This window comes from Rhipicephalus sanguineus, chromosome 6, assembly GCF_013339695.2.
Source record: "Rhipicephalus sanguineus isolate Rsan-2018 chromosome 6, BIME_Rsan_1.4, whole genome shotgun sequence".
Lineage (NCBI taxonomy): Eukaryota > Metazoa > Arthropoda > Arachnida > Ixodida > Ixodidae > Rhipicephalus > Rhipicephalus sanguineus.
In genome coordinates, this window is record NC_051181.1 from 133,536,311 (window position 1) to 133,560,679 (window position 24,369).

At 45.1% G+C, this 24,369-nt stretch overlaps 1 protein-coding gene across 1 annotated transcript in view; it reads right to left on the reverse strand.

The window, feature by feature from the left end:
• Positions 1-7,130: 7,130 nt before the first annotated feature.
• Positions 7,131-24,369, reverse strand: part of LOC119396458 (medium-chain acyl-CoA ligase ACSF2, mitochondrial) — a 28,948-nt gene continuing 11,709 nt past the window's right edge. Inside the window, exons 5-16 of the mRNA XM_037663673.2 lie at positions 22,388-22,506; positions 20,954-21,001; positions 20,679-20,796; positions 20,490-20,585; positions 18,696-18,838; positions 18,407-18,498; positions 13,588-13,664; positions 12,062-12,169; positions 10,774-10,919; positions 9,023-9,164; positions 7,880-7,990; positions 7,131-7,325 (exon numbers count right to left, since the gene is read on the reverse strand). Of these exons, the coding sequence (XP_037519601.1) occupies positions 7,206-7,325; positions 7,880-7,990; positions 9,023-9,164; positions 10,774-10,919; positions 12,062-12,169; positions 13,588-13,664; positions 18,407-18,498; positions 18,696-18,838; positions 20,490-20,585; positions 20,679-20,796; positions 20,954-21,001; positions 22,388-22,506 (1,320 nt within the window). The 3' untranslated portion in view covers positions 7,131-7,205. The remainder of the gene's footprint in view (positions 7,326-7,879; positions 7,991-9,022; positions 9,165-10,773; positions 10,920-12,061; positions 12,170-13,587; positions 13,665-18,406; positions 18,499-18,695; positions 18,839-20,489; positions 20,586-20,678; positions 20,797-20,953; positions 21,002-22,387; positions 22,507-24,369) is intronic.

Here is a 24,369-nt window from a genome sequence, read left to right on the forward strand (position 1 = left end):
CACGCCTGATGGTGGACGGTGTGATTTAGCCTTAACGCGGCAAAATTCCCAATACTAAAGAACAAGAACGCCGCAGATCTTAACCTCTTGGTGTATCTAAGCAAAGATTACCGCTGAGGTCCGCAGTGACTATCGGGCGCTGTGCAGCAAGGCGGGAGGATGCGGAAATTTCTGTATCATCGGAGTTCTTGCGGGTGTCTTTAATGCTCGTTCACACCTGCGACTAACACCGGTCGTGCGACCAAGTTAGTCGCAAGTGGTCGCGAATGGCCGCTTTAGTCGCAAAGCGATTGCTTTGGCTCAGTAGCTCGCTGCTAGATTTTTCAGTCGCGAGGCCGCAGTCGCAAACATCTGGACAAATCAGATGGGCAGAAACAGGACACCTGCTTGTTTTACGGGGCAATGTCAATGCGAGCAGACGTGAATTTTGTGTGGCGACAGGTTAAGTCGCACGCAGGTGTGAACATCGATCGCCTTGAGCCAATTTTGGTCTCCAGTCACAAATGATTGCGCGACCGGTGCTATTCGCAGATGGGAATGAGCCTTTAGAAAGAAACGTGCTAATGGTAGCAGAAAATGACACTCTAAACAATTTGATTTGGGCGAGTTCGTTATTCTTGAGCCTTGAAGCAATGCGAACAAGACGATGGAACCAAGAAACGCCAGGCCTGCGCGGAACACGCAGCACATTCAAAACGCAAGCTGGAGGAGCGGCCTTAGCGCCCCTTGTAAGCTCTTAGGTCGCCTAGTGAAAGTACATTTGGGGGGTACCGAATAGGCCATAATTCATCATTACGTTGCGATGTAGCGAAGTGCCCACTAAGCGTCTGTGTTCACAACACTACTTAACGACGCTACAATAAGCGCTGTCTTTTTTGTTGCTGTTTCTTGCCCTCGTCTTCTTCACACTGATTCAAGTTATACTCACGACATTCAGCCGTCAGCGCTACCTTGTTGAACCGTGGCCTCCGCGATTAGCTCCCGCAGCGCCCATTTCATAGAGCGCTGCCGGTGCTAATTGCGGAGGCCATAATGTTGCAAGGCGCCAATGTAAGAAACGAACACTACGAAAGACGACGCTTGTTCCGCACGTTTGGTTGCGCGTGTTCTTCTTTCTTTTCATTCGTGCAATAACAACCTCTGGTAATAATGAACCAGCCAGTTACAGGCACCCTGCATACACTCATTAGGCGTAAAACGCGTTGTCTTGAAAACGATTTTCTCGCCTCAACTTTGCATGTCGCATACGGTGCGATCTTAACTCCACTCGACACTGCTGTGAGTAATCGCGGGCAGCGCTGCACCCACCGCGCGCCATGACGTAAAAGCGTTGCCGAAATATGACGCCTTATTATATCAAATGCTCCTCATAATCACCCTCCGACTTCTGCCCGCGACACCGATGCTATATCAACGTTGCCGTTGAAACATGACTTTGCATTTCGGGAGCAACACTACCCGGACCATCTATTTTTCGGAAGGCGTACGGAAATAAAGTAAATCTCACCGCGGAACATGACGAATCCTTAAATGACACCGCGGACTGCGTTGCGATACGGCGAGCGATATGGATCCCGCAGCACGCCGGCAGCACCGTCGAAGCATCGCGATGTATAGGTGGAGGCCGGCCGCGTCCGAATTGGATGTCACAGGCGGCGGCAATAACGCTAACGTGCGAGTGCGACGGAGGGAACGGTGCCTGAAAAGTGAGAACACGCGCAGGTTCACGCGAGGGCAGTACCGCTGTGAAGGCCATGTCGAGCCAAGTGTGCGACGAGGGAAACAGCTGTCCCCGTTGCTGATGCGATGTTCGTTCTTTATTCTGTTCTTTTGCCGCATATGACACGTCACTGATAAATCTATACCTGCCTTTTTCCTCTCTCTGTTTCTCTTTGACGATTTCGAGCATGCCGGTGAGGTGCTTCATTAGTTGGCGCGTAGCTGAGCTTCGATACGAGCGTAGTTCAGTCGAAAAAAATATATAAAAAAGCTCCCGCGATGACGTCATAGTCTGCTACAGAAGTTACTGTAGAAAGCATGAAGCGTCAGTGTCTACGGGAGCTGTATGAATGATCATAGGCGTGGGCAGGGTTCCCCATTAGGGGTGGGGGTGAAGTCTCACCGCAGTGCCCCCCTCCCTCCTTGTTGGTCGTGTCCGATAGAAAACAAGCGTTGCAATACATGTAAAACTGAAATCAAAACAATGAAGTGCTTCTCACAGCGGCGCCTGCCTTTGGTCCCCTGATTTCCGGCTGTAAATGTGGGAAATGGTTCTTGGAGTACAACATCAGTGGTTCTCTGCTACCATTATCGTCAAAAGCCTGCATGGACATAACCCTACACATTGAACAATGACGTGGAATGGTCCGACATAGTGAAGGTATGGGGCAGACTTGGCGCCCCCTTGCCCCCCTCACCCCTCACCCCCCATCCCCGTATTCGAAATATTTGCCACACATGACGAGCCTTTTATAGCAGTATTTCTAAGTACAATGACTATTTTGCTACCAGCGGCGCAAACACACCGAAACACCGACAACGATGAATGAATGAATGAATGAATGAATGAATGAATGAATGAATGAATGAATGAATGAATGAATGAATGAATGAATGCACAACTTTATTTTTCCCTGGCTAACGGGAAGGGGGCAATGGGACAGAGGGTGGGGGGGAGGACTTACTTGAGGTAGGCCTCCTCTACCCTCTCAGCCCACGCCAGGATCGCCTGAAATAGCCGCCACCAGGAACTGATTGAACACCAAGCCAAGGCCAAAATTGCGTCAGCGCACCATTATTGTCATTATCCAGAAAAGAATTATCATTCTTTGATGCCTCCACATTTGCGCGTGGCTGAGTGATCACAAGCTTTCACGTATATATGCTTGATCCGGCTTCCAATAAATCACTGTTGAAAGTTAGAGCTTGTGTGTGTGTTACTCCCTGTTCCGTCCTTGTCATTTCAGATCTGCGCTTTACAATATGAATATGATTGAACACGGATACATAGCTGAGGCGGCTACTGCTTTTTTTTTGGGGGGTGGGGGGATGATTTGAACACAGACGGAAATATTGTTGTCATTTATCAGGTACTTCATCATCAGTACATGATCATCATCACATGGGGTTGTTCGTCATCATCGCTTGCGGGGACATCTTGAGGTTGTTCTGTGCCTCTGCTATGATCGGTTCGCCACGTCTTCAAGGCGTATTAAAGGCGTGTCGACTGCTACGTCACAATATTGCCAAAAGTTCTGGCGCCGGCTCTCCCTTAAGTTAAACATTGAATACTTAAATTTGCCCTCGTGGAACTTAAAATTTCTGGTGTTATATACGTGTCAAGACAAAGAAATGATTATGGGCCACATAGTATAGTAGGAAACCCTGGACTAATAATAACCTTACAACGTCCAGTGTATTCTACTTGAACACCGCGTACGATGCCTTAAAATCCTGATTAAGCTACGTAAAATTTCATGGAAAGCTCGTTGTTACGTTTTAGATACTCCAAAATGAAATCATTTTGACAGATACAAACTATTTACTAAGTGAAACATTTGTATGCTAATTACTAGAGACCGGATTTTAGGCAAATTCCTATTTTGTTCCTTAAACTCCTATCGCCCCACTTAGATATATGAGCATGAATTATAGATTAATATGGGCTTTTACAGTGTTTTTATTGTTCCTATAAATGCCTATTTTAAAAAACTGGGCCTATATGAACACTATTTAGCCTCAAGTTTCGCTTTCGAGTGCCCTTTGAGATCGTTATTCACGTTACCGGGCAACATTGACTGTTCGGAACTCTATAGGGTTCAACCTAGTCACCTAGTTCAGCCAAGTTGCGGAAAACAACCGCTAGCAGCAGTGAAATGGGACGCGCCGGCCAGCATACGCCGCCGCGCTGACGTGGCGCGAGCAGGGTGTCGGAACGGAACGAAAACCGAAAACGAAAAACGAAAAAAAACGATATTTTTGACCGGAACGAAAACGTAACCGAAACTTTATCTATTATTTCGTTCCGGAGTGAAACCGAAATTTTTTCAATCGTTTTTCGGTTCACGAGAAAACTTCGCAGTCCGAAACAACTGAGCTCATGCAATGTGAGCATATCTCAGGGTACAGTATTAACGCGTACCTCAGGCAGCAATTCCAAAGCAAAGATATGTTGAAATTGTGCGAAAAACGAAAACACAGGCAACCAGAGATGTTGATATTAGCGCAAGTGGACTTTTGCGGGCCTGTCACGCAGGCCAAAGTGGAGAGGGCATTGTCGGCGCTGAAGTTTGTTACAGCGAAGGCTCTTATGAGATCAGAACAGCTGATTTTGGCACCATAGTTGCCCGCCGCCGCCCGTGTCCGTGACCACTATCGCGTGAAGTAAGAAAAAATAAAATGAGAAACAAATTTCTAGGATCGGATGGGATTTTAACCCGCGCCCCCTGCGTGGCAGTCGAGTCTTCCACCACAGTGCCACGCTGGTGCTTATAACTCCTTCGCAAAAATACTCTATACAGGCGTCATGTCGGGCAAGGAATCGTGTTAACATATGTAATACAGGGTGGCAGAAGAGTAAAACGACAACCAGCCATCACAGAATGCTAATTCCGCAAAGAGTGTGTGGTTTAAAATGCTTCACACCCACTGCAAAGTGCTCAGCCATAATTCATCGTCATCAGCCACGTCACAAAGCGCACATAATGCCTTACAGATATGTAGCGGCTACCACGATTCTCCGAAGAATCACGAAAAATGACATAGTGGGAACTTCGGTACTTCAGAAAAATTACGATGATTTATGGCGTAGTGGGTACCCTGCATGTGTACTTGTATCAGCTGCCCCAAGAGACTCTACAATGGGCTCTACAAAGTCCGCTCTTCCAACTTTCGCTGTGACTGTGCTGCACATTCCGCGCAGGCCTGGCAATCTTTTTACCAAAACAGCGGTCTCGCACATCACAGAGTGCACTCAGTGACGTGCTGCTTCTGAGATCGTGCTCACTCCCTTGACACAAAGCACTGAGCCCACTAAAAATCGTGATTGCATTTGGAAAAAATAAATACTATGACTTTGAAGGGTATACTGGTTTGTGCTAGTTGGTAGGAATTCATCGTACAGTTACTTCCGCTCCTCTGAAGAACGTGTTTTACCCTTGTCCCGCTTTGTTAGGAGGAAGGCAAATAACTACATCACAAATCAAATTTTTTTCATGATTACTTTAGCTTCAAATTTTTCCATAAAAAAAACGTTACGAACCGTTACGGAACATTTTTTTTTCGTTCCGGAACAGAAACGGAACGGAACTTTTTGCGGTGGAACGAAACTAAAACCGAAACGAAAAACATTTCGTTCCGACACCCTGGGCGCGAGCGCTTGGCGAATGCGAAACCGCAGAGAGCAAATGAAGAAAGAAAAATGTGGTATGCACGGGGCCTTTGTTTTGTTCGTAATTTACTTAAGGTTTTCACCGACAGGAGAGAAATGGTCCCTACGAGATTCTATCCGGCCAATACGAGACAACCCACCATTCTGATCTTTTAGCGGTCTGGCTTCCTGCTCCTACTCTGCCCGGCCCAGTGATGCCGAAAGGAAAGATACACAGGAGTGCGTTGATTCGACAGTGGACACTTGACTCGCCATGCTACAGAATGAAAGGAAAGCCCGTGTATTGCGAACCGTGTGGAAATAAGGTCAATTGCACGGCTATGTTCAACTGTTGGCATCTTTGTGCAATCATAAACAACATTTTTTGCTTTCCTGTTGTAGATACAGGTCGCGCATGTCTGTTTTGAAGTTATTTGCATTTATGTAAAAATTTATTATGCCTGTATTTACGACGTTGGAGGCCTAAAAAGTTTTGCCTGCCTATTTTTTTGGCGCCTAAAACGCGCCTTCTTAATGCCTAAAAATCCGGCATCTACAATATGTGCCTCTTTAGGTGGCAGTTGTCAGCCTGCTTCGTCCCTATTTTAAGTTTTTCAAGCGCGTTGCAAAGCGACTGTCTCTGCGAACAGTTCTGTGGACAGTCGCACAGAATATGCTGAATCGTTTCATCACTTCCGCAGTGGCCACAAGCTGCGGTGTCGGCCAAACTCTTTCGGAAGAAAGAATCCTGCGCCACCGACAGGCCTTAACGTCACAGAAGAAGGCTGTGCAGGCGCTAATGCGCTTTCTGCGTTCAACCGGTCTCTCAGAACGGCTCTGATAGGTCGTCCTGCATGTGTGTGCATATGCACATTTTTTTGTTTTTTTGTTTTAATTTTATCTGACTCTCTCTCTGTCCCCTTTCTTACCCCTATTTCACCACCCCTGTGCAGGGTAGCAAACCGGTCACTCGCACCAGGTTAACCTCCCTGCCTCTTCCTTTTCATCTATTTCTCTCTCTCTCTCTCCCCTATTTCCTTTGTTTTCTTTTTTTTACTTATATATGAAAAAAATGTGGGAAGGTAGGCTACGTTAGAGCTGGATATCCCATCATCATGATAGTAGTATTGAAGAAATACACAAAGACAAGAAAATTAGGACGAATAAAATAAGAATAAAAAATAATCAGAAGCACTATGCACATATACAACATATGGCGTATAAAGCATGAGCAGATTCTAAGGACATGTCCTTGTGTGTTTCTGTATCGAAATCCAAGAATAATAATAATAATAATATCGCATATTATTATTAGAAAAGTGAAATGGCATTTCACTTTTCTTTCTACAAATGTACTCTGAATGGCCAAAAGACAAGCTGAGCATTTATTTTCAATTTTTTTCTTCATCAGAACTGCTTGGGAACTACTAGATTAACCATCTCAACTACCTTAACACGTACAAAGATCTAAACACACGAGAGTTTTGTATTTCGCTCTCCTCCATATGTGGTTGCCGTGGCCGGTAATCGAACCCGCGCCCTTGTGCTTAGTAGGCGCAAAACCACAGCCGCTAAACACCACAGAGGGTTTCGCGGTGCTTCAGTGAGCTTGATATGTCTAGACAGTACGTCCACCTCACGCGCTGCACTCAGACAAATATAAAACCACACTAATTTGGCAGTACTTAGCATTTACATTTTGCAATTTTTATTGTAGACACGCGTAATTAAAACCAAAATCGCTTTAAAAATCGTCGTGTAGAAAAATACACGGGTGAAATCCTAATAAAAAACTGTACAATATAAAAAAAATGCTATGAGACCTAGGCGATGTGGATCATAAGTTGAGCATCTGGCAGGTTTTCTCTCGTATGGCGAACTTTTGCACTTTTCCGGACAGCGTCTTCGGGAATGTGTCGACGAAAAAGATGTACCTTGGAATCTTGAAATGACTCAACTGAAAAGAGAACAGAAAAGACCAGTGAAATGAGACTTGCCTTATCTTTTGCCTTTGATTTGTAGGAGGGTGACACACATACCAGCTGAGGGAAAAAACTGTGTGTGACCAAGATCAAGATAGCGTTTGCAAACGCGCGAGTCTTTGCCATCGTACGCATATTTCATTGTGATAGCAATTATATAGGGACTTCCGGCGCGTTTCTTGCCGTCGGCGTCGGCGTGGCCGTGGTGTTCCGTATAAAGTTCAAATCGACAACATCGTCCCCGCGCGTTGTACGTTCTATCTGCGAGTGGAAGCGTGCGAGCGCTGCCGACGATCGCGGCTCAAGCGGGGTTGAAACGCGCCGGCCGTCTTCCTAACCTAACCTCATCTAACCTAACCTAAGGTCACGTTGGTTTTTAGCCCAGCCTCGCGCAAGTCTCGCAAAATCTCGATAACAGAACTGCGAATACACTCTTGCGCATTAATCATTTGAAGTGAAATAACAGCACAAGTCTCATGCGAACAGAAAGGAAGAGTAAAACTCTGCACAAAACCGGCTCACAACTTACTTTTCCTTTGCAGAAACTTTTTATGTCTTCTTCGGTCGCGCTGCACCCTGGCTTCAATATGATCCAAGCGCAGGCTTCCTCGCCCATTCTTTTGTCAGGAACTCCAACGACCTGCGAGTAATGTTTAACAGAGTTTTGTTTCCCGAAGCATTATCGCTTCGCACGAGATTTAAAAAAAATATATTCCTCCATGAAATACGGCTAATCAGTGAGAAAGACACCTTCACGGCTTAGAATAGCTTCTTTTAAGAACCATGAGCCATACGTACTCTTTTTATTATTTCTCGGGTAACAAATAAGTATGCAGTTCGTGTTTCTTGTTCGTCTTCGGTTCATAGATGGGACATAGATTGCATGTGAAAAGCAGTAACACGTTAAGTACACCTGCTCAAGCGTGCATTGCAACAGCTCGAGCACATGACTAATGAAGCGAAACATTCTTAAGACAGAAAATATTTTTGTCACTACAAACACACACACACACACACACACACACACACACACACACACACACACACACACACACACACACACACACACACACACACACACACACACACACACACACACACACACACACACACACACACACACACGTAAAGATAGGCATTCAACTTCTCCAAAGAAAAGCTCAATTGCGACAGATTTAAAATTAGCTTGCATAGCTGCTTTGAGAAGTTCCATCTACGACGAAACGAGGCATTTAATTAGCACTAATCATAAGAGCTCAAGACGCGCACACGTATACATTTGAATTGAATTGAATTGAAGTTTACTTGTCCTGAATTCTTACAGGCCGGAGCGGGAGCAGAGGCTAAATGCTATACATGCTGACAAGAGGCATCTGCCCCTAATTACAGTTTGGCATGCCGGCCACTGAACATCACAATATAATTACATATGACAACTCTACTTTCTGATATACAAAATAACACAACAGGAATTAGCATAGTCTTGTTACATAATATGAAATAAAACAAACAGCTCATGGATTTAGGATGGAGACAGACAGACCACCCAGTGATGAAATACTAAACCAACTTTCTGCTAAGTTGCTTGGCATACAAACCAAAAAAGCTGATTTAAGTACAAAGGCACGTCAGACGGTCACATGTTATCGCAAAAGTGGCTCTTGAAGCTTACTTGTACTTCTTGGATCGCTGGATGCGTGTAGAGGAAGTCTTCAATCTCCTGAGGGTAGAGGTTCTCGCCTCCGCGGATTATCATATCCTTTATGCGACCCATTATGGATATTCTACCATCTTCAGCCATCACGGCTTCATCCCTGGTGAACATAGAATTGCAGTTCGTTAAAATTTCGACCGTGTTTGCATGACATCAGGATTGTAAGCAATAACTACGCTATACCGTAGCCAAGCTCTCGTGATGCTATGCTTGTAAACAATATCTGCAGTTGCTATAACAACCTTTTATCGCTGTCTAGGATGTCTTAGAAACGTTATTGAGCTTGGTAAGAAAACATAACGAGCATACGAGGATAATCCTTGAGGCCTTCACAAATAAAAGTTTTTCTCTCTCTCTCTCTCTCATATGGAAATGATAGGTGTTACCCTATAAACTTTACTGAATCTGCCAATATGGCGTGCGTTTCTGTTAGCGTGGTCCATTTCATTGAACGCAGTGATAAACACTGTGAATGATCACATTTGACAATGTTTATATCACAGGTGATATGTATTCACAGGCAGATAAAAAGGGCACAACTGCTGATTAATCTTTAACGTAAGCATGCTTTGATTAAGTGCGTCGCCGCATCATTCTATGAGATCTGTTGTCTGCGTTATCAATATTGTGCTAATGCTGCAGCGCTAAAGTGTAGAGATCTGGTTACAAATATTTGAAGTAAAAAAAAATGCTCCATGAACTGACCCATTAGTTCAAATCAACCAGTGACTTTTGTTTACACAGGTTGTAGTAAATACTTATAACATTCGTGATGTTGCGAATTGGCCAATGCGTCGAGTCATGAGTGTTATTTCGCAGAACACGAACGCACTCACTTTCTTTACTGAACGCGCTGCGTTGCCTTTTGAAAAATAAATTAAAATAATTTTGGGGGTTTTACGTGCCAAAACTGCGGTATGATTGTCTACCACGTAGTAGTGTGGAGACACCTAATTAATTTTGGCCACCTGGGATTCTTCAACTAGCTCGTATGATCTAGAAAACTGGCATTTTTGCATTTCGCTTACATCCAAGTGCGGCCGTCGAAGCCGGAAATCTAACCCGTACCCTCGAGGTTAACAGTTCAAAGCCAACGGCCAGAACCACGGCGGGTATGTTGTCTTTTTGCAACTGCTTACTAACGTCACCAGCTGAAACTTGACGGACCGGATACAACAATTTTGCAGCTTTACTAAGTAGTGCGGAAAGTTAGTACTAAAAATAAATTTCTACGAGTTTCACTGAAACGTGCAGCCCAACAGTACGCCATATCACTGTTTTGCGTTAGGAAACAGGCACGCTCAATGTGCAGGTTATCGCATATTATGTACAATTTAGTATAGAAAATCCTTTATTCCTTCGCGCTTTGCAACTGAGTCCGAAGAAAATATTTCTCTTCACGCAAACAAACGTATTGGGCTGTATGTACTGAAGTGTGAACATCGAGCAAGCGACGTGCACCCACTCCGTAAGCAAAGAGCTTGATGCTTGTGAAATCGTTGAACAAAACAAGGCACAGTACAGGAAGAAACGCTGTGGATAGTATAGACGCTCATGTACGGTCCAGGATACGCTCCAGGTACGCTCCTAGAACGCTCCAGGATAGACGCTCCCATTCCTGTACTGTGTTTTGTTTCGGCTCAACGATTTCACATTGATGCTACCAACTGGCCCAACAGTCATCGCTTCAGCTATAGATGTTTGCTCACCCAGTGTGGTACCAGCCGTTGCGGACAGCTTTGCGAGTGTTTTCTTCGTCGTCGAAGTAACCCATGAAGACCAAGTAGCCTCGAGCGCAAAGCTCACCTCTCTGGCCTGTAGGCACGATCTTATTTTCTTTGTCGACAATTTTCACCTTCGAATAGGACGAAGCAAAAAAGACAAGTCATTCGCATCGACTGCCCATGCGGATTCACCGCCTCATATACATCCTAATCCTGCAGTGCAAGACAAATACAGCGCGCACATCACGAAGACTGACAGAAGGAACACGAGGCACAGGCGCTGCGCCTCGCGTTCCTTGTGTTTGCCTTCATGAAATTTGCGGTGTATTTGCCTTGTGATGATGAACAACCCACTAGCCCGAGATGTGTTATTCTGCAGCATAAGACCAACGAATCTGCTACGTACATGTTTTAGTAATTATGTGACCATCAATGCGTGACCGTGCTATGAAGAATGCAGTTCACTTCGGCGCATATAAATAGGGCAAACATCTGGTGCACCTCTTACGCTAGCTCTTCCCGTAGTAACGTACTACAAGTGTGGCGATAAGCACGCTCGTTTTTGTTGGTTTGAGCAGGCCTAACTTTAATATGTATTATTTGGTTAAGGAAAGAGGAAAATGAGCTGTTAACTTCAGCCTCTCCACAGCAAGCAAAGGAGCACAGAACAGAACAGAGATGTTGACATCAACGACGAAGGCCAATTCCTCCAGCACAATAAACAGTATGCGCATGACATAGCTGACACGGACGCGAAAAGGTGATGTTCTGCAGGCTTGAGTTACTTGGGATTTGCAACAACCCGTGACAAATGCCCCAAGATAGACGTTTCACAGTTTTTAAGCCTAACGCTGGCCTTTGCTCTTACCTTCATAACCTGCCGCGCAAAGTCAGTCATTTCAGCTTCCGTTTAAATTACTTGCGTTTGGAATAACTCTGCGCGCAAATTCAACTAGCCAGGGGCGTGTACTAAAAGGCAAATAAGCGCGTTGCAGCTTCGACAGGAACCGCTTAAGGTTTCGTAAAGACATCCTTGAGAAAAGCAAGTAAGGATCGGACAAAATAAGAAGATAAAGCCCTGAGGGGGACGTACTGTCACAAGGAAGATAGCACTGCTAGATATCTTCTAACACGCGCTAGACGCTTAAGTGCTTATCGTCGTAGCATATGAGTAACCGCAAGACAGACTACGTTATCGTGCGCTACTTTAACTCACGGGACGATGCACTTCCTCTCAAAAGAAATTTTGGTGGTCCCAACAAGACGGGCTCACCTCAGTATGTTGCACAGCCTTGCCAACGGAATGTATCCATTTATCCAGCGGATCATCTGGGGTCGTTGCCGTAATCACAGGGCTCGTCTCAGTGGTGCCGTACAGAATCTGAGGGGGAAAAAGGATAAAGTGGAATGGTACCAAGTTATTTAAACACTCGGGACATTATTCATTATATGCGCTTTCCGCCAGGAGTAGTCATCAAGCATTTTTGAAGACTAGGGGAAAGGAAAATGCAGAAGCTTTTATACTGGAAAAAGATTTTATGGAGTCCCGTTAGGAGTAAAGTACCACGTGATATATGGTTTACTTTGAAAAATATTGCCAAGTACTTTAACAGAGAAAAGACGGGTCACGATATGAGTTATTTTAAGCTATACGAAAGTTATCAGAACTGTTCACCACTTCGAAAAAGGAAGAAGAAAAGGAATAACAGAGGTACTAGAGTTACTGTATCCTACCGTCTAGGTAGCAGAGTTGCGCGTCTGTCTTCCAAATGCCGCTAGCAACCATGCATTGCGGAAAAGCTGACGCTCAGGACATTTTTCTTTTTTTTTATTTCTCGACGCCGCCGCTGCAGCGAACTGGATTGACACCAGACATCGACAGTGAAGTTAATAACCAGTTTTCGACATGCCACACATGTCGATTGGCGACACGGTAGGCATGTCGCCTGCAAAAGCGGAGAGAGGCTTCGCCGCATATCTGTGATTGCTAGCCAGACCTACGCACAACTCTATTACCTAAAGGTAGGATATACAGTAACTCTTAGAGATGCCTATGCAGAGCGACAGTACATACAACGAATTGCCACCTTCGCAATTCGATAAAGGCTTGCGGAGGTTCTACTTATCGCAGTAGTTATTTTAAATTACGATGTGTATAAAAAAGCATTGAAGCATGAAAAAAGAAATTGGGGGACGGCCCTAATCCTTCACTTCGTAGTGTAGTAGTGGCACTCGCACGTTGGAGTTCCTGTGAGGAAGCGGATCTCAGAGGCCTCGTAGAAAGAAGCGCGTAGTTGAGATCTGCTCCGCCAGGTGTCGCAACGATACCAGCTGTTTACAAGAAAACCGTGTGCTCTTTCAATGAACTAATTCAATTATTTTTCATTAATTATCCTGACAGTTAATCGGCTTTATCTTAAGTAACCTTATGAACCGATCTCATATGTACCCAACTCTTAACTCGAACCAGAACAATCAATTTCGTGCCAGTTTTATTTTTAGAGTACTTTTCCTGGATGTTCTGGAAACCGGAAGTCAATACTCGACCGGAAGTGCCTGGAATATAAACAAGAGTGCCACTCGGTGTTCATGCCACTAAATATTAAACGAGATTTCATAGTGCCCCTGAGCCTTGAATGCACGTAAAGATATCGGTGTAAGTTTGGTGCAGTCCGCAGTATACGCGAAAAATTGCACGCCACCATACGAGTGAAGCAAGCAACAATGCGGCGTGACTCCGCCAAAATTGACGACTACTGATATATGTGGCAAGCCAACGAACAATTAACTTCTACCTACGAAGAATCGCTGAGCGTTGAGTTCGGTCATCACCCTCTTAATAACCTCCGGTGGGCATGGTGATCCGGCCATGACAGCTGCGACAAGATAAAAATACGGTCCTTTTAGCTCAGTACGACTGGCGCAAATTGTTCGAACTCGCGCTGAAAGCCTCGATTGCTTTGAAATGGGAAAGCAATAGCGTCAAAGGTCTCGTAAGTTTTGTGCACTTAGGAAGCTTTCGCACGTACAGACGGGTCCGCTGTTAAAGGGAACACTTTCGTTCCGGGTATGTCCGGATTTCGCTCTCCTACAGCATCATTGTGGCTTAGATTTGCATAACACTACTGGTGGTTGACAGTTCTGAACTCTTGTGACAGACTATTAACGTGCACGAACAATCTTTCCACATGCACTAGCCGTTAGGGGGCCAACAAAATTAAAGGTGTTCATTCGAGTGTTCCCATTAGCAGTGAACCATACTGTACAGTACGTGAGGGTGGGCAATTGGGTACATACACAGATATTTGTCTACGATGCCTTGGCTTTACATGGAAAAAAATACTACTAGATCAAAGTTTTCAGTATACTACAAGCCATCATACTCAAGGAAAAAAGAAACAATTAACTATGAACTATGATACTTAAACATTTAACAACAACAAATATTGTCCCGTGTGCTTCTCTCGGCTTCGTGGTCTGTTGATTTAACTAGGTTGTGTCTAACAAAGGAACGAGCCCTTAACCCATTCCCTCTTTCATTCGCCCACAACGAAGCATCGTAGAAGCATTGTCGATACTCAGGGAAACCACAAAACCTTTAGTAACAGTCAGGCAGCCGTCAGTGTTGTTCAGCCGCCATTGAGAGGGATAGACTCAGGCAATCTCCAGTAGCCTAACCTATAGCCCATGCTTGTAAGTTTGTGCCGCTTATCAAATGTTCCTTCCTTAAAAGTAGGCATGCAGATTCACGTATGCGTGTGTGCCCTACATGGACAGTTCCGACGGTACAGTAAATGTACTCTGCTTTCAGAAAGGCACTCAATGTACAGGGCTCGGCGAGTGAAACGCGATAGCCGGACCGGGTGGCTGCTGGCGATTGGGTTGACGGTGAGGGCGAGAGCGTTCGTGACGCAGGGCGACTGCATCCGGTAAGTAGTCGTTCAGTCACTGTGGCTCTCGGTGGATCCGGCGGAGCGCTGCAATCCATCGCAACCCACGCCCGCCATATCCAGCCGCTTCGCGCGGCGCGGCGCGGCACGCAGGGCTCAAAGTCAGGGGGTGCCCGGGGGGGCCCGGTCCCCCCTCGGCAGTCTGACGGTGGCACTGCGGCACCCATTTGACAAGCGCTGGAGTTGAATTTTTTAGCAGTAGTGCTTTGTGTGGGGAAATTACACTCTGCAATTTTCCGAATAATGATTTAATCGCGAATGTTTGGTTGACGGGGTGTCAGCAAAACAGAAGAAAACAGGTATCGTCGTACTGCTGAATGCAATTCACTGAGACACTGAACACCACGGGCAACGCCTCCTGAAACCACGGGTCATCTCCCTGCTCGACAGAGCGTCCTGGCACAGCATACTGTTTCACAAGGCACCTGAGTGTGAAGCTACCTGCTCGTGAATCAGTAATAGTTCACCTTGGTCTCTTTAGTTTGCCACTCAATTTTCATTCTTTTTAGTAGTGCATCACAAGTCTGCTGTAATTGCAAAGACGCACGTATTTTGCCTACTTTATTAGGCAAGTGGTAGTGAAAATAAAATATAGCATTGTCGTGCCTGAGGTTCTGAATCCAGTGAGTCAACTAATGTTGCTTACTTTGAGCTCACATAACTTTAAGCCTTTAAATCCAGAGTTATTTTTAAAAAATCGTTCCCGAAATAACTTCATTTATTGCTTGATAGGATCGGCACGTTGAATAAATGCCCGAAATACATCCCGAATACTATATGTATTTGTATAGCATTCATAAGCATTTGTTCAGTTCTAGAGACAGTTCTTCAATGCACTGTGATCATCGCAAACACCTCCCTTAACGATTAATCTATAGCATATATATATACAGTGAAATCTCGTTGATACAATTCTGCATAATACGTTTTTCAGCCTAATACGTTTTTGTTTTTATGCCCGGCTAACACCCCTAGGAAATAATGCATTTTCATGCATTTTCATGCGTTTAATACGATCGCATTCTTGCCCAAAATTGTATAATACGACCGCGAAAGTGGGTCTTGACCGATGTATCTAGAAATCCTGCGTTTAATCTTCGGTATGCCAGCTCGCACCGCGTTCTGTAACAGCCCACGATCTGCTCGCTGCAGATCCGTTGAGGCCACAGCATCATCGGTTTCGATCTTTTCTCTGATATATATATATATATATATATATATATACACTGCCGCTTTATGAGCCCCCCCCCCCCCCCCCCTCCAATGAAGGGAGACTTTAAGCCCTGGCGGCACGGGAGTGCAGTGTTGTGCACTTACGGCAAGAAGCGCTCCACTGGCGCCATCAAGAACAGCAGACTGAACCAGTATGTTCCGGACTACGCCGAAAAATTCCCATTTGGAGACATGGAAATTTCCTATTTCGGGAATTTTTCCCTGCATACTTTGAAAAGAATCCCAGCATATTTGCCCGCCCAATGGTAGCAATGCGCGTGAACACACACACACACACACACACACACACACACACTCATATATAATGTATGTGGGTGACATGTTTACCGCTATTCAAATTAATAATAATAATATCTGGGGTTTAACGTTCCAAAACTACGATATGATTATGAGAGACGCCGTAGTGGAGGGCTCCAGAAATTTCGACCACCTGGGGTTCTTTAACGTGCACCTAAATCTAAGTACACGGGCCTCGAACATTTTCGCCTCCATCGAAAATGCAGCCGCCGCGGCCGGGATTCGATCCCGCGACCTTTGGGTCAGCAGTCGAGCGCCATAACCACTAGACCACCGTGGCGGGGCACCGCTATTCAAATTATGACTAGCGCTTGTGTGCACAACACAAAAGCATGGCCTTCGTAACTCATGTGCTATATAAGTACGTACACTACAGGTACGTGGGCTTTGAGTCTAACACCTGGAGTGATCAAGAAATCACTGCATATAATTATCAGAAACAAATGCTGAAATTGATGAACCAGCGCTCAAAAGACACAAGCACGAACACATAAAATGACGCAAACACACCCAGCGCTTGTGTTTGCGTCATTTTTATTTGTGCGTGATTGCATCCCTTGTGAACTGCTTCATCAATATCATGGCTCCACTACTAGCCCATTATTAGTTATTAAGCAATTGCAGAAGCCAAAAGCGCACAGTGACCGCTATGTTTTTGTCATAATTGGGGAATTCACCATTCCTGGAATTCCCTGAACTATCGCAAAGATTCCTTTTTTCCCTTTCGTCTAAAAGAACGGCCGAAAATTCCCCGAAAACAGGAACAGCATTCCCTGCACGGAACATCACTGGACTGAACGGCTGCCTACCGGATGCAGTCAACGCTCGTACACTCGCCGCTTACTTAAAGACATAATTAGGCGAGAAAAAAAAAAAAAAACACCCCACAGAAGAACGCCAAAACGGCGGCGCCTGCAACGTGCTCTGATCTACTGCGTTGGTCACTTTTTTTGCGCTAAACTGGGTCTTCACATGTGCAAATAAGTGCAGCCTTACTTCAATAGACTAGGTGTACTAACAAGAATATATACAGATCGTACACAGAATGCTATTTTTCTCACTGTTGAGCTCAGGCCCGTAGCCAGGAATTTTTTTCGGGAGGGGGGGGGGGGGGGGGGGCACTTGCTGAAAGCCTTGACTATTTGAGAAAAAACGTCTATTTTCACTATTTATTTTCGGTAAAACACCATGTACCTAAAAATGTCGCCCCCCCCCCCCCCTGGCTATGGGCCTGGTTGAGCTACATGCCTTGACTAAAGCACCGTAGCCGACAGCAGCCATTCCTTGAGTCACAGGTGGGGACTCGACCGACGGCGAGCTCGATAAGCTTGAGTAGTCGTGTAGCAAAATATTGTAGCGCCTACGAGGCCACAACTAGGCCGTGTAAGATAACCACGTGGAGTGGGCACGACAGTATTTGCATAAGATATCACATCATGCTAAACGTCTGCTGCTATCGTGCGCCGCCCCTGATGAAATTGTGAGCGCTGCAATACTCGGCAAAAAAAAAGAAAGCTTTCGATTCTGCCTGTCACCGTGTTCGCCTTGCAGGTCGTGGTGCAAACCCGGAAACACGTTACAGGACTTTCTATGCTAAACAGATCCTACGAAAAATGCACGATAACTAAAATGTAGGCAATAAGGTTGTGGTAAGGTGGCTTGGCTGAAGGTATGATGCACAACACAAACACGAACTACCAAACCTTTAGATTGAGATAGCTTTAGAGAAAATCAATTAGTGAAGAACAGGGCTGTGCTACATTGGTGGGATAATCAATCTATATATTACCACCGTTTATAACAATCGCCACGATGCTGCAGCTAATGAAGTCATCCTTTAAGTGCGAATTCGTTGTAAGCCTATAGTTACATCATCTGCCATCTGGGCAGCAGACTTAACCTACGACAAGCATGCACGCATCCAGATATTGTGAAGATGCGCAGACTGCATGGAAACGAGAAAGGCGCGCAATATGATTGGCTGATTTGCGTCCGTTACTCGACATATTCAGCTGGAACCGCGAACTTTCGGGTCGTTGTGAGTGTCCATCCGGAGCGGGCTCAATTGCAGCACCCGAACGCGCAAACCCCGTAAGCTGTCGATTGTGATCAATTAAACGTTGAAATGCCACACCTACCTCTCTTCACGGACGAGACGTCATACTGGCCATTTTGCAAATGGTGTAAAATGTCTATATGCATGGTGGGTGTTCCGTAGATATGAGTGCACCTGTATCAGAAGCAAAACAACACAGAAGCCGCATCTCAGTGTCGTAATGCATATCTTGTTGGCTATGAACAATTTGAGACGATGAAGGTGGCCACATATCGCATGGTTCACCGAGCAACGTATAACACGACTCTTGTCGCGCGTGTTTTTGCAATCATTTACTCGCGGACACCGAGGTATGTAAGAATGAATAGTACTTCTCATTTTGGATGCAATTCAGTGCTGCTTCCGCCTTGAATCCTGGAGCTGGAAGCGCGATGGTGGCCCCAAAATGCGTCGCCGCCATAGTTCCACCGACGCATCCGAAACAGTGAATGAGGGGCACGTTCAAGCAGATAATCTGATGTTGAAATGAAACAAATGTTGAGAGAACTTTGTCAAGTGGGATCTGCTGATTCTGAGCAAATCAAATGAACAGGAATATAGAGTTGAATCATTGATGATAGGACATGCAGTTGAATATAATGTCAAGACATACATACGCAAAGACATACATGACCATATCTCGAAAATTTTCTGCCTCATATATTGCAACATCAAAGCAGACAAATGAATGCGCTCAAATTTCGCATTACAGAGCATTGCAATCGTCGGCGATTCTTTACATCGCTGGGATTCACACAAGTTGTTTGACACAGTGTGAATGCGTGCGCGTTTTACTGATCGATGTGAATCGAAATATGCAACGTTGTTGTGTTATTCGGGTAAAACGGCAGCGGCAGGAACATAAAGATTTAAGGGGTACTGATGCCAATTTTGTAAGCTGACCTTACAACGCCAAACAAATTTCCTGCATGCAGAGATGGCTCTGAGCAAGTGTGAAGCTCAGTATATGCTGATAAGATATTTTATTTTGACATTAAAGGCAATTCTCGCATGGCGCACCTACTGACATCTACACTAACGTGACGTCAGGCTACATTATCGATTCTGGTGACCTCACGCACCAGTATCACTAGTTTCGATGACGTCAGGTACCCAAACATGCAAAATGGCGGCTTGTGCGTCACCAACGGAGCCACGGAGCGGAACCGCCGCAGAAACGTCACGAGATCTTGTGCGAGCGCGTGACGAGACGCTCATACCGTGTCGTGACGTCAAGGTACAGCAGTAACCAAAACTAGCTTTTACAGTATTGTAAATTGTATGAGCGGACAAACAGCAGGAACAGAAGGAAAGAAGTTGACAGGAGAGACGCTCACTTAGAAGTAATGTATATTGGAAATTTTTCTAACGAGAGCACGGAATCGCTCATATGCAGCCGCTTGATCACAGTATACTAAAGGTCGAAGTCTAAATGACAGACTCGAGAACATGCATCGTGATTGAAGGTTCTTGTAGGTGGCACGCACCTGTCATTGCACTGAAATGAATGCGGCTGCTATCCACAGCTTACTAGCACTGATGTACTTTGCAAGTCTAAACACAGACTGCCAAGGGAGATCATGGAAGCTGGACAGATTAGAGTACACTCAACCACGTGCATCAGTGTTCCCTCTGGAGCGTTGTCAGATAAAGAACTAGGCGTTCTAAATTGTTAAAGCGGAGAGAAATAATCAGTTCGAATAAGTAACCTTCTTGTTGTCCATGTCATTACTGTGATAAGGCGGCTTAATATGCGCGATTTCACGCTCTCGTGGGAAAAGTTTCCAATAAACATCAGCTGTAAGTGAACGTCAACGTCTTTCCTTGTGTTCCTGCTGTACAATTCGCAATTACAATTTACAATATACAATTTACAATATGTTGCACCAATTGGCACAGCGTACCACCACCTTTAACTTCAAGCTTTTAAAAACATGTTGTAATTATTCTTCCAATGCACACTCGGGCTTACGAGTACATCTCCTGGGCTCTCGAGGGTTTGACCTTTCACTCAACGCAGGAAAACAACAACTGAAAATTGTCGTGTCGGTACCCCTTTGACGTTGTCGGCATAATAAAACGCTGGTCCCTGTGCTAACTGAAGGATCAAAGACATGGAAGCATACCTGATTGTCCAACTCCAATACCTCGCCCGTCAAGTAGCCGTTGTTAACGACATTGAAGTGAGACAACTGCGCCGCCTTAGGCTTACCCGTCGTGCCCTGCGTTACAAACGGCCTCGATTTGCAATGATCTTGATAAAAACCACTTTGCTCGGCACTGTCGGGCCAAAAAGAATGAGAAAGGCCTCTTACAGATGTGAATTGAAGGTTAATGGGATCGTCGAACTGCAGTCCAGATGCGACTGCGTGCATGTCCTTGAGGTGTTGATTGGTTACGGACTCCATGAGGTCAGCGTACGTCACTGTACCCCTGCAGATAACATATGAGTTCTTACGACGTCTGTCGAGCAAGCAGAGACGGTTATTTTTACTGTACAAGAAACGAGCAAATGCTTCGTACCGTCTGCCTTTACACTCTATCTAAATCATGTTTGTGTATGGCAAGAATGAAAGTCTAAATATCTTACGCTTTCCTTTCGTCGCTAATGCAGATGACGTGCTTAAGATCGGGCAATCTGGAACGAAAAAATAGCAAACAGTGAAATCAGACATCGGGTTCAAATGCCATTTGGATACAGTAACGATCTCGTGGTAGCTACTGAACAAAAATGGATGCGCATGCCCCGACTTGGTGCCAGATGATTAGAGCTATGGACCATTAGCGGTTATTATTAAATTGTCGGGGTTTAAAGTCCCAAAACCAGCGATATGATTATGAGGACTCCGTAGTGGAGGGCTCCGGAAATTTCGACCGTCTGGGTTTCTTTAACGTGCTACTTAAATCTAAGTACACGGGCCTCAAGCATTTTCGCCTCCAGCCGAAAACGCGGCCGCCGCGTCCGGGGTTCGATCCCGCGACCTCCGGGTTAGCAGTCGAGCACCATAACCAACCACTACAGTGGTTATGGTGCTGGACCGCTAATGAACCCGCCACGGTGGTCTATAGACCGTCATGGCGGGCTCACTAGCGATTATTTTTTCTTACATAGGCAGCTTTGGTTTAACGCACGAAGCGTAAGTACAAGTCTCAAATGCGCGCGTATACGAAGACTTGTTGTGTGCATGCTACTACGATACCGAGAAAACTTTCACTCTGATCCCTGATCATAGCTCAGCAATCATTTAAAAGCGTCTTGTCAAAACTTGTGTGAGGCTCGTACGTGGAATTTCACATAGTTACAGGTTGGAGTTTCATAAAAATGATATCGCTTAACTAAATTCTGGGGTTTTACGGGTAAAGAACCACGATATGGTTATGAGGTGCGCCGTATTGAGGGTCTCGCGATTAATTATTACCGCATGGGCTTCTTTAATCTGCACTTAGATATTTGTATAATGGGTGATTGTGAATTTCGCCCACGTCAAAATCCGACCGCCGTATCCGGGGATCGAACCCGCGTCTTGGAGCTTAGCAACAAAACACCGCCGCTAAGCTACCACGCAAGAGGAGGCGCTGTTCATCATATCATTTTTTATCTATATATGAAAAAACAAAAAAACAAACAAAAAAAAACACGGAAAGGTAAGCTACGTTAGAGCCGGCTATCCGATCAACATGATAGTAGTATTCAAGAAACATCAAAACAAAGAAAACTAGAATGAATAAAAGAACAAGAAATGAGAAAAAAATTATCAGAAGCACAATCTACATATACGATATGCGTGCCGCCTATAAAGAATGAACAGAGTATAGGGGCATAGTCAAATATGTAAAGGGTGGTCACAGAGATTACCGCGGAAAACGAGTTCGTACGGATAGTTTCCTATGAACTAACATATAGCATGACTGTGAGATATGTTCATTAATAACAGTACTATGAAAGGGAGCAAGAATGGCGATTATAAGCAGCTAATTAAACTTGTTTTTACTCTTCAGGGCATAGACACGTGTACATACGTACTTTGAGCTTTTCAGATCTCCAGGCGTCGAAGATTCCAGCTCAGGGGCTATTTGTAGAAGCATCTTGTAGTAATCTTGCCTTGCGAATTGTGCGGAAAAAATTACGGCCTCGCAACCTGTCTGAAACGGTTCATGCAACAGTTATACCGCCAGTCTATGAAACGCGAATGGTCAATCTTTGGACAATCGTTAAAAACACAAATAGAAAAGCCGGCAGATCCCACGCATTGTGGGAATCGATGTAATGCGAAGCAGCCAGCAAAGAGCTGCATACATCGTCTTGTATGTCATTGAGGAAAATGCGTGTCATGGTTTTCATGTTAACTCCTATTATTTATGTTCCTCACACAGTAACGTCGCGCAATACCAACTTCGGGGTCGATCAAGCTAGAGAAACGGCCGCCAGCGCCCCATGAGCGTTGCACGTAAGTCATGCTGTACATGACATGCGTGTCATTATTTTCATGTTAACTCGTGTTATTATGTTCGTCATATAGTCACGTCGCGCAATACCAATTTCGGGGTAGATCAAGCTAGCGAAACGGCCGCCAGCGCCCCATGAGCGTGGCACGTAAGTCATGCTGTACATGACATGCGTGTCATGATTTTCATGTTAATTCGTGTTATTTATGTTCGTTACACAGTCACGTCGCGCAATACCAATTTCGGGGTAGATCAAGCTAGCGAAACGGCCGCCAGGGCCCCATGAGCGTGGCACGTAAGTCATGCTGTACATGGCATGCGTGTCGTGATTTTCATGTTAACTCGTGTTATTTATGTTCGTTACACAGTCACGTCGCGCAATACCAATTTCGGGGTAGATCAAGCTAGCGAAGCCACCGCCAGCGCTCCATGAGCGTGGCACGGAAGTCATGCTGTACATGACATGCGTGTCATGATTGTCATGTTAACTCGTGTTTTTATGTTCGTCACACAGTCACGTCGCGCAATACCAATTTCGGGGTAGATCAAGCTAGCGAAACGGCCGCCAGCGCTCCATGAGCGTGGCATGGAAGTCATGCTGTACATGACATGCGTGTCATGATTGTCATGTTAACTCGTGTTTTTATGTTCGTCACACAGTCACGTCGCGCAATACCAATTTCGGGGTAGATCAAGCTAGCGAAACGGCCGCCAGCGCTCCATGAGCGTGGCATGGAAGCCATGCTGTACATGACATGCGTGTCATGATTTCCATGTTAACTCGTGTTATTTATTTTCATTACACAGTCACGTCGCGCAATACCAATTTCGCGGTAGATCAAGCTAGCGAAACGGCCGCCAGCGCTCCATGAGCGTAGCATGTAAATCATGCTGTGCATGACATGCGTGTCATGATTTTCATGTTATGACTTGTCATTTGTGTTCGTCATACAGTCATGTTACGCCATACCAATTTTGGTGCACATTCGATGAACCTAGCGACCAGGAGAGCACAAAGTCGTAGGCGGCTAGATAGATAGATAGATAGATAGATAGATAGATAGATAGATAGATAGATAGATAGATAGATAGATAGATAGATAGATAGATAGATAGATAGATAGATAGATAGATAGATAGATAGATAGATAGATAGATAGATAGATAGATACGCTCAAAGTCGCAGAAGTTTGCTAAGAAATGCTTCGCATTTAAAAAGAAAACGTGCGTGTAACTTGGCAGGCCCATTGAACAATGTTTTGCTGGAAAGAGGCAATAACTGACGCGTTATGGGCTGCCCTTTTTCGTCACGCTTGTCATCCGTTGCCAGCACCGATATGTAAGGGTGACGTTATTTGAATTCTGACTACCAGCTAAACTGAGACGCTAGCTACCACTTAATCAATAATATAATTGTCGGGGTTTACCATCCCAAAACCACGATATGATTATGAGGGACGCCGTAGTGGATGTCTCCGGACATTTCGACCACCTGGAGTTTTTAACGTGCACCTAAATGTAAGCACACGGGTCTCAAGCATTTTTGCCTCCATCGAAAAT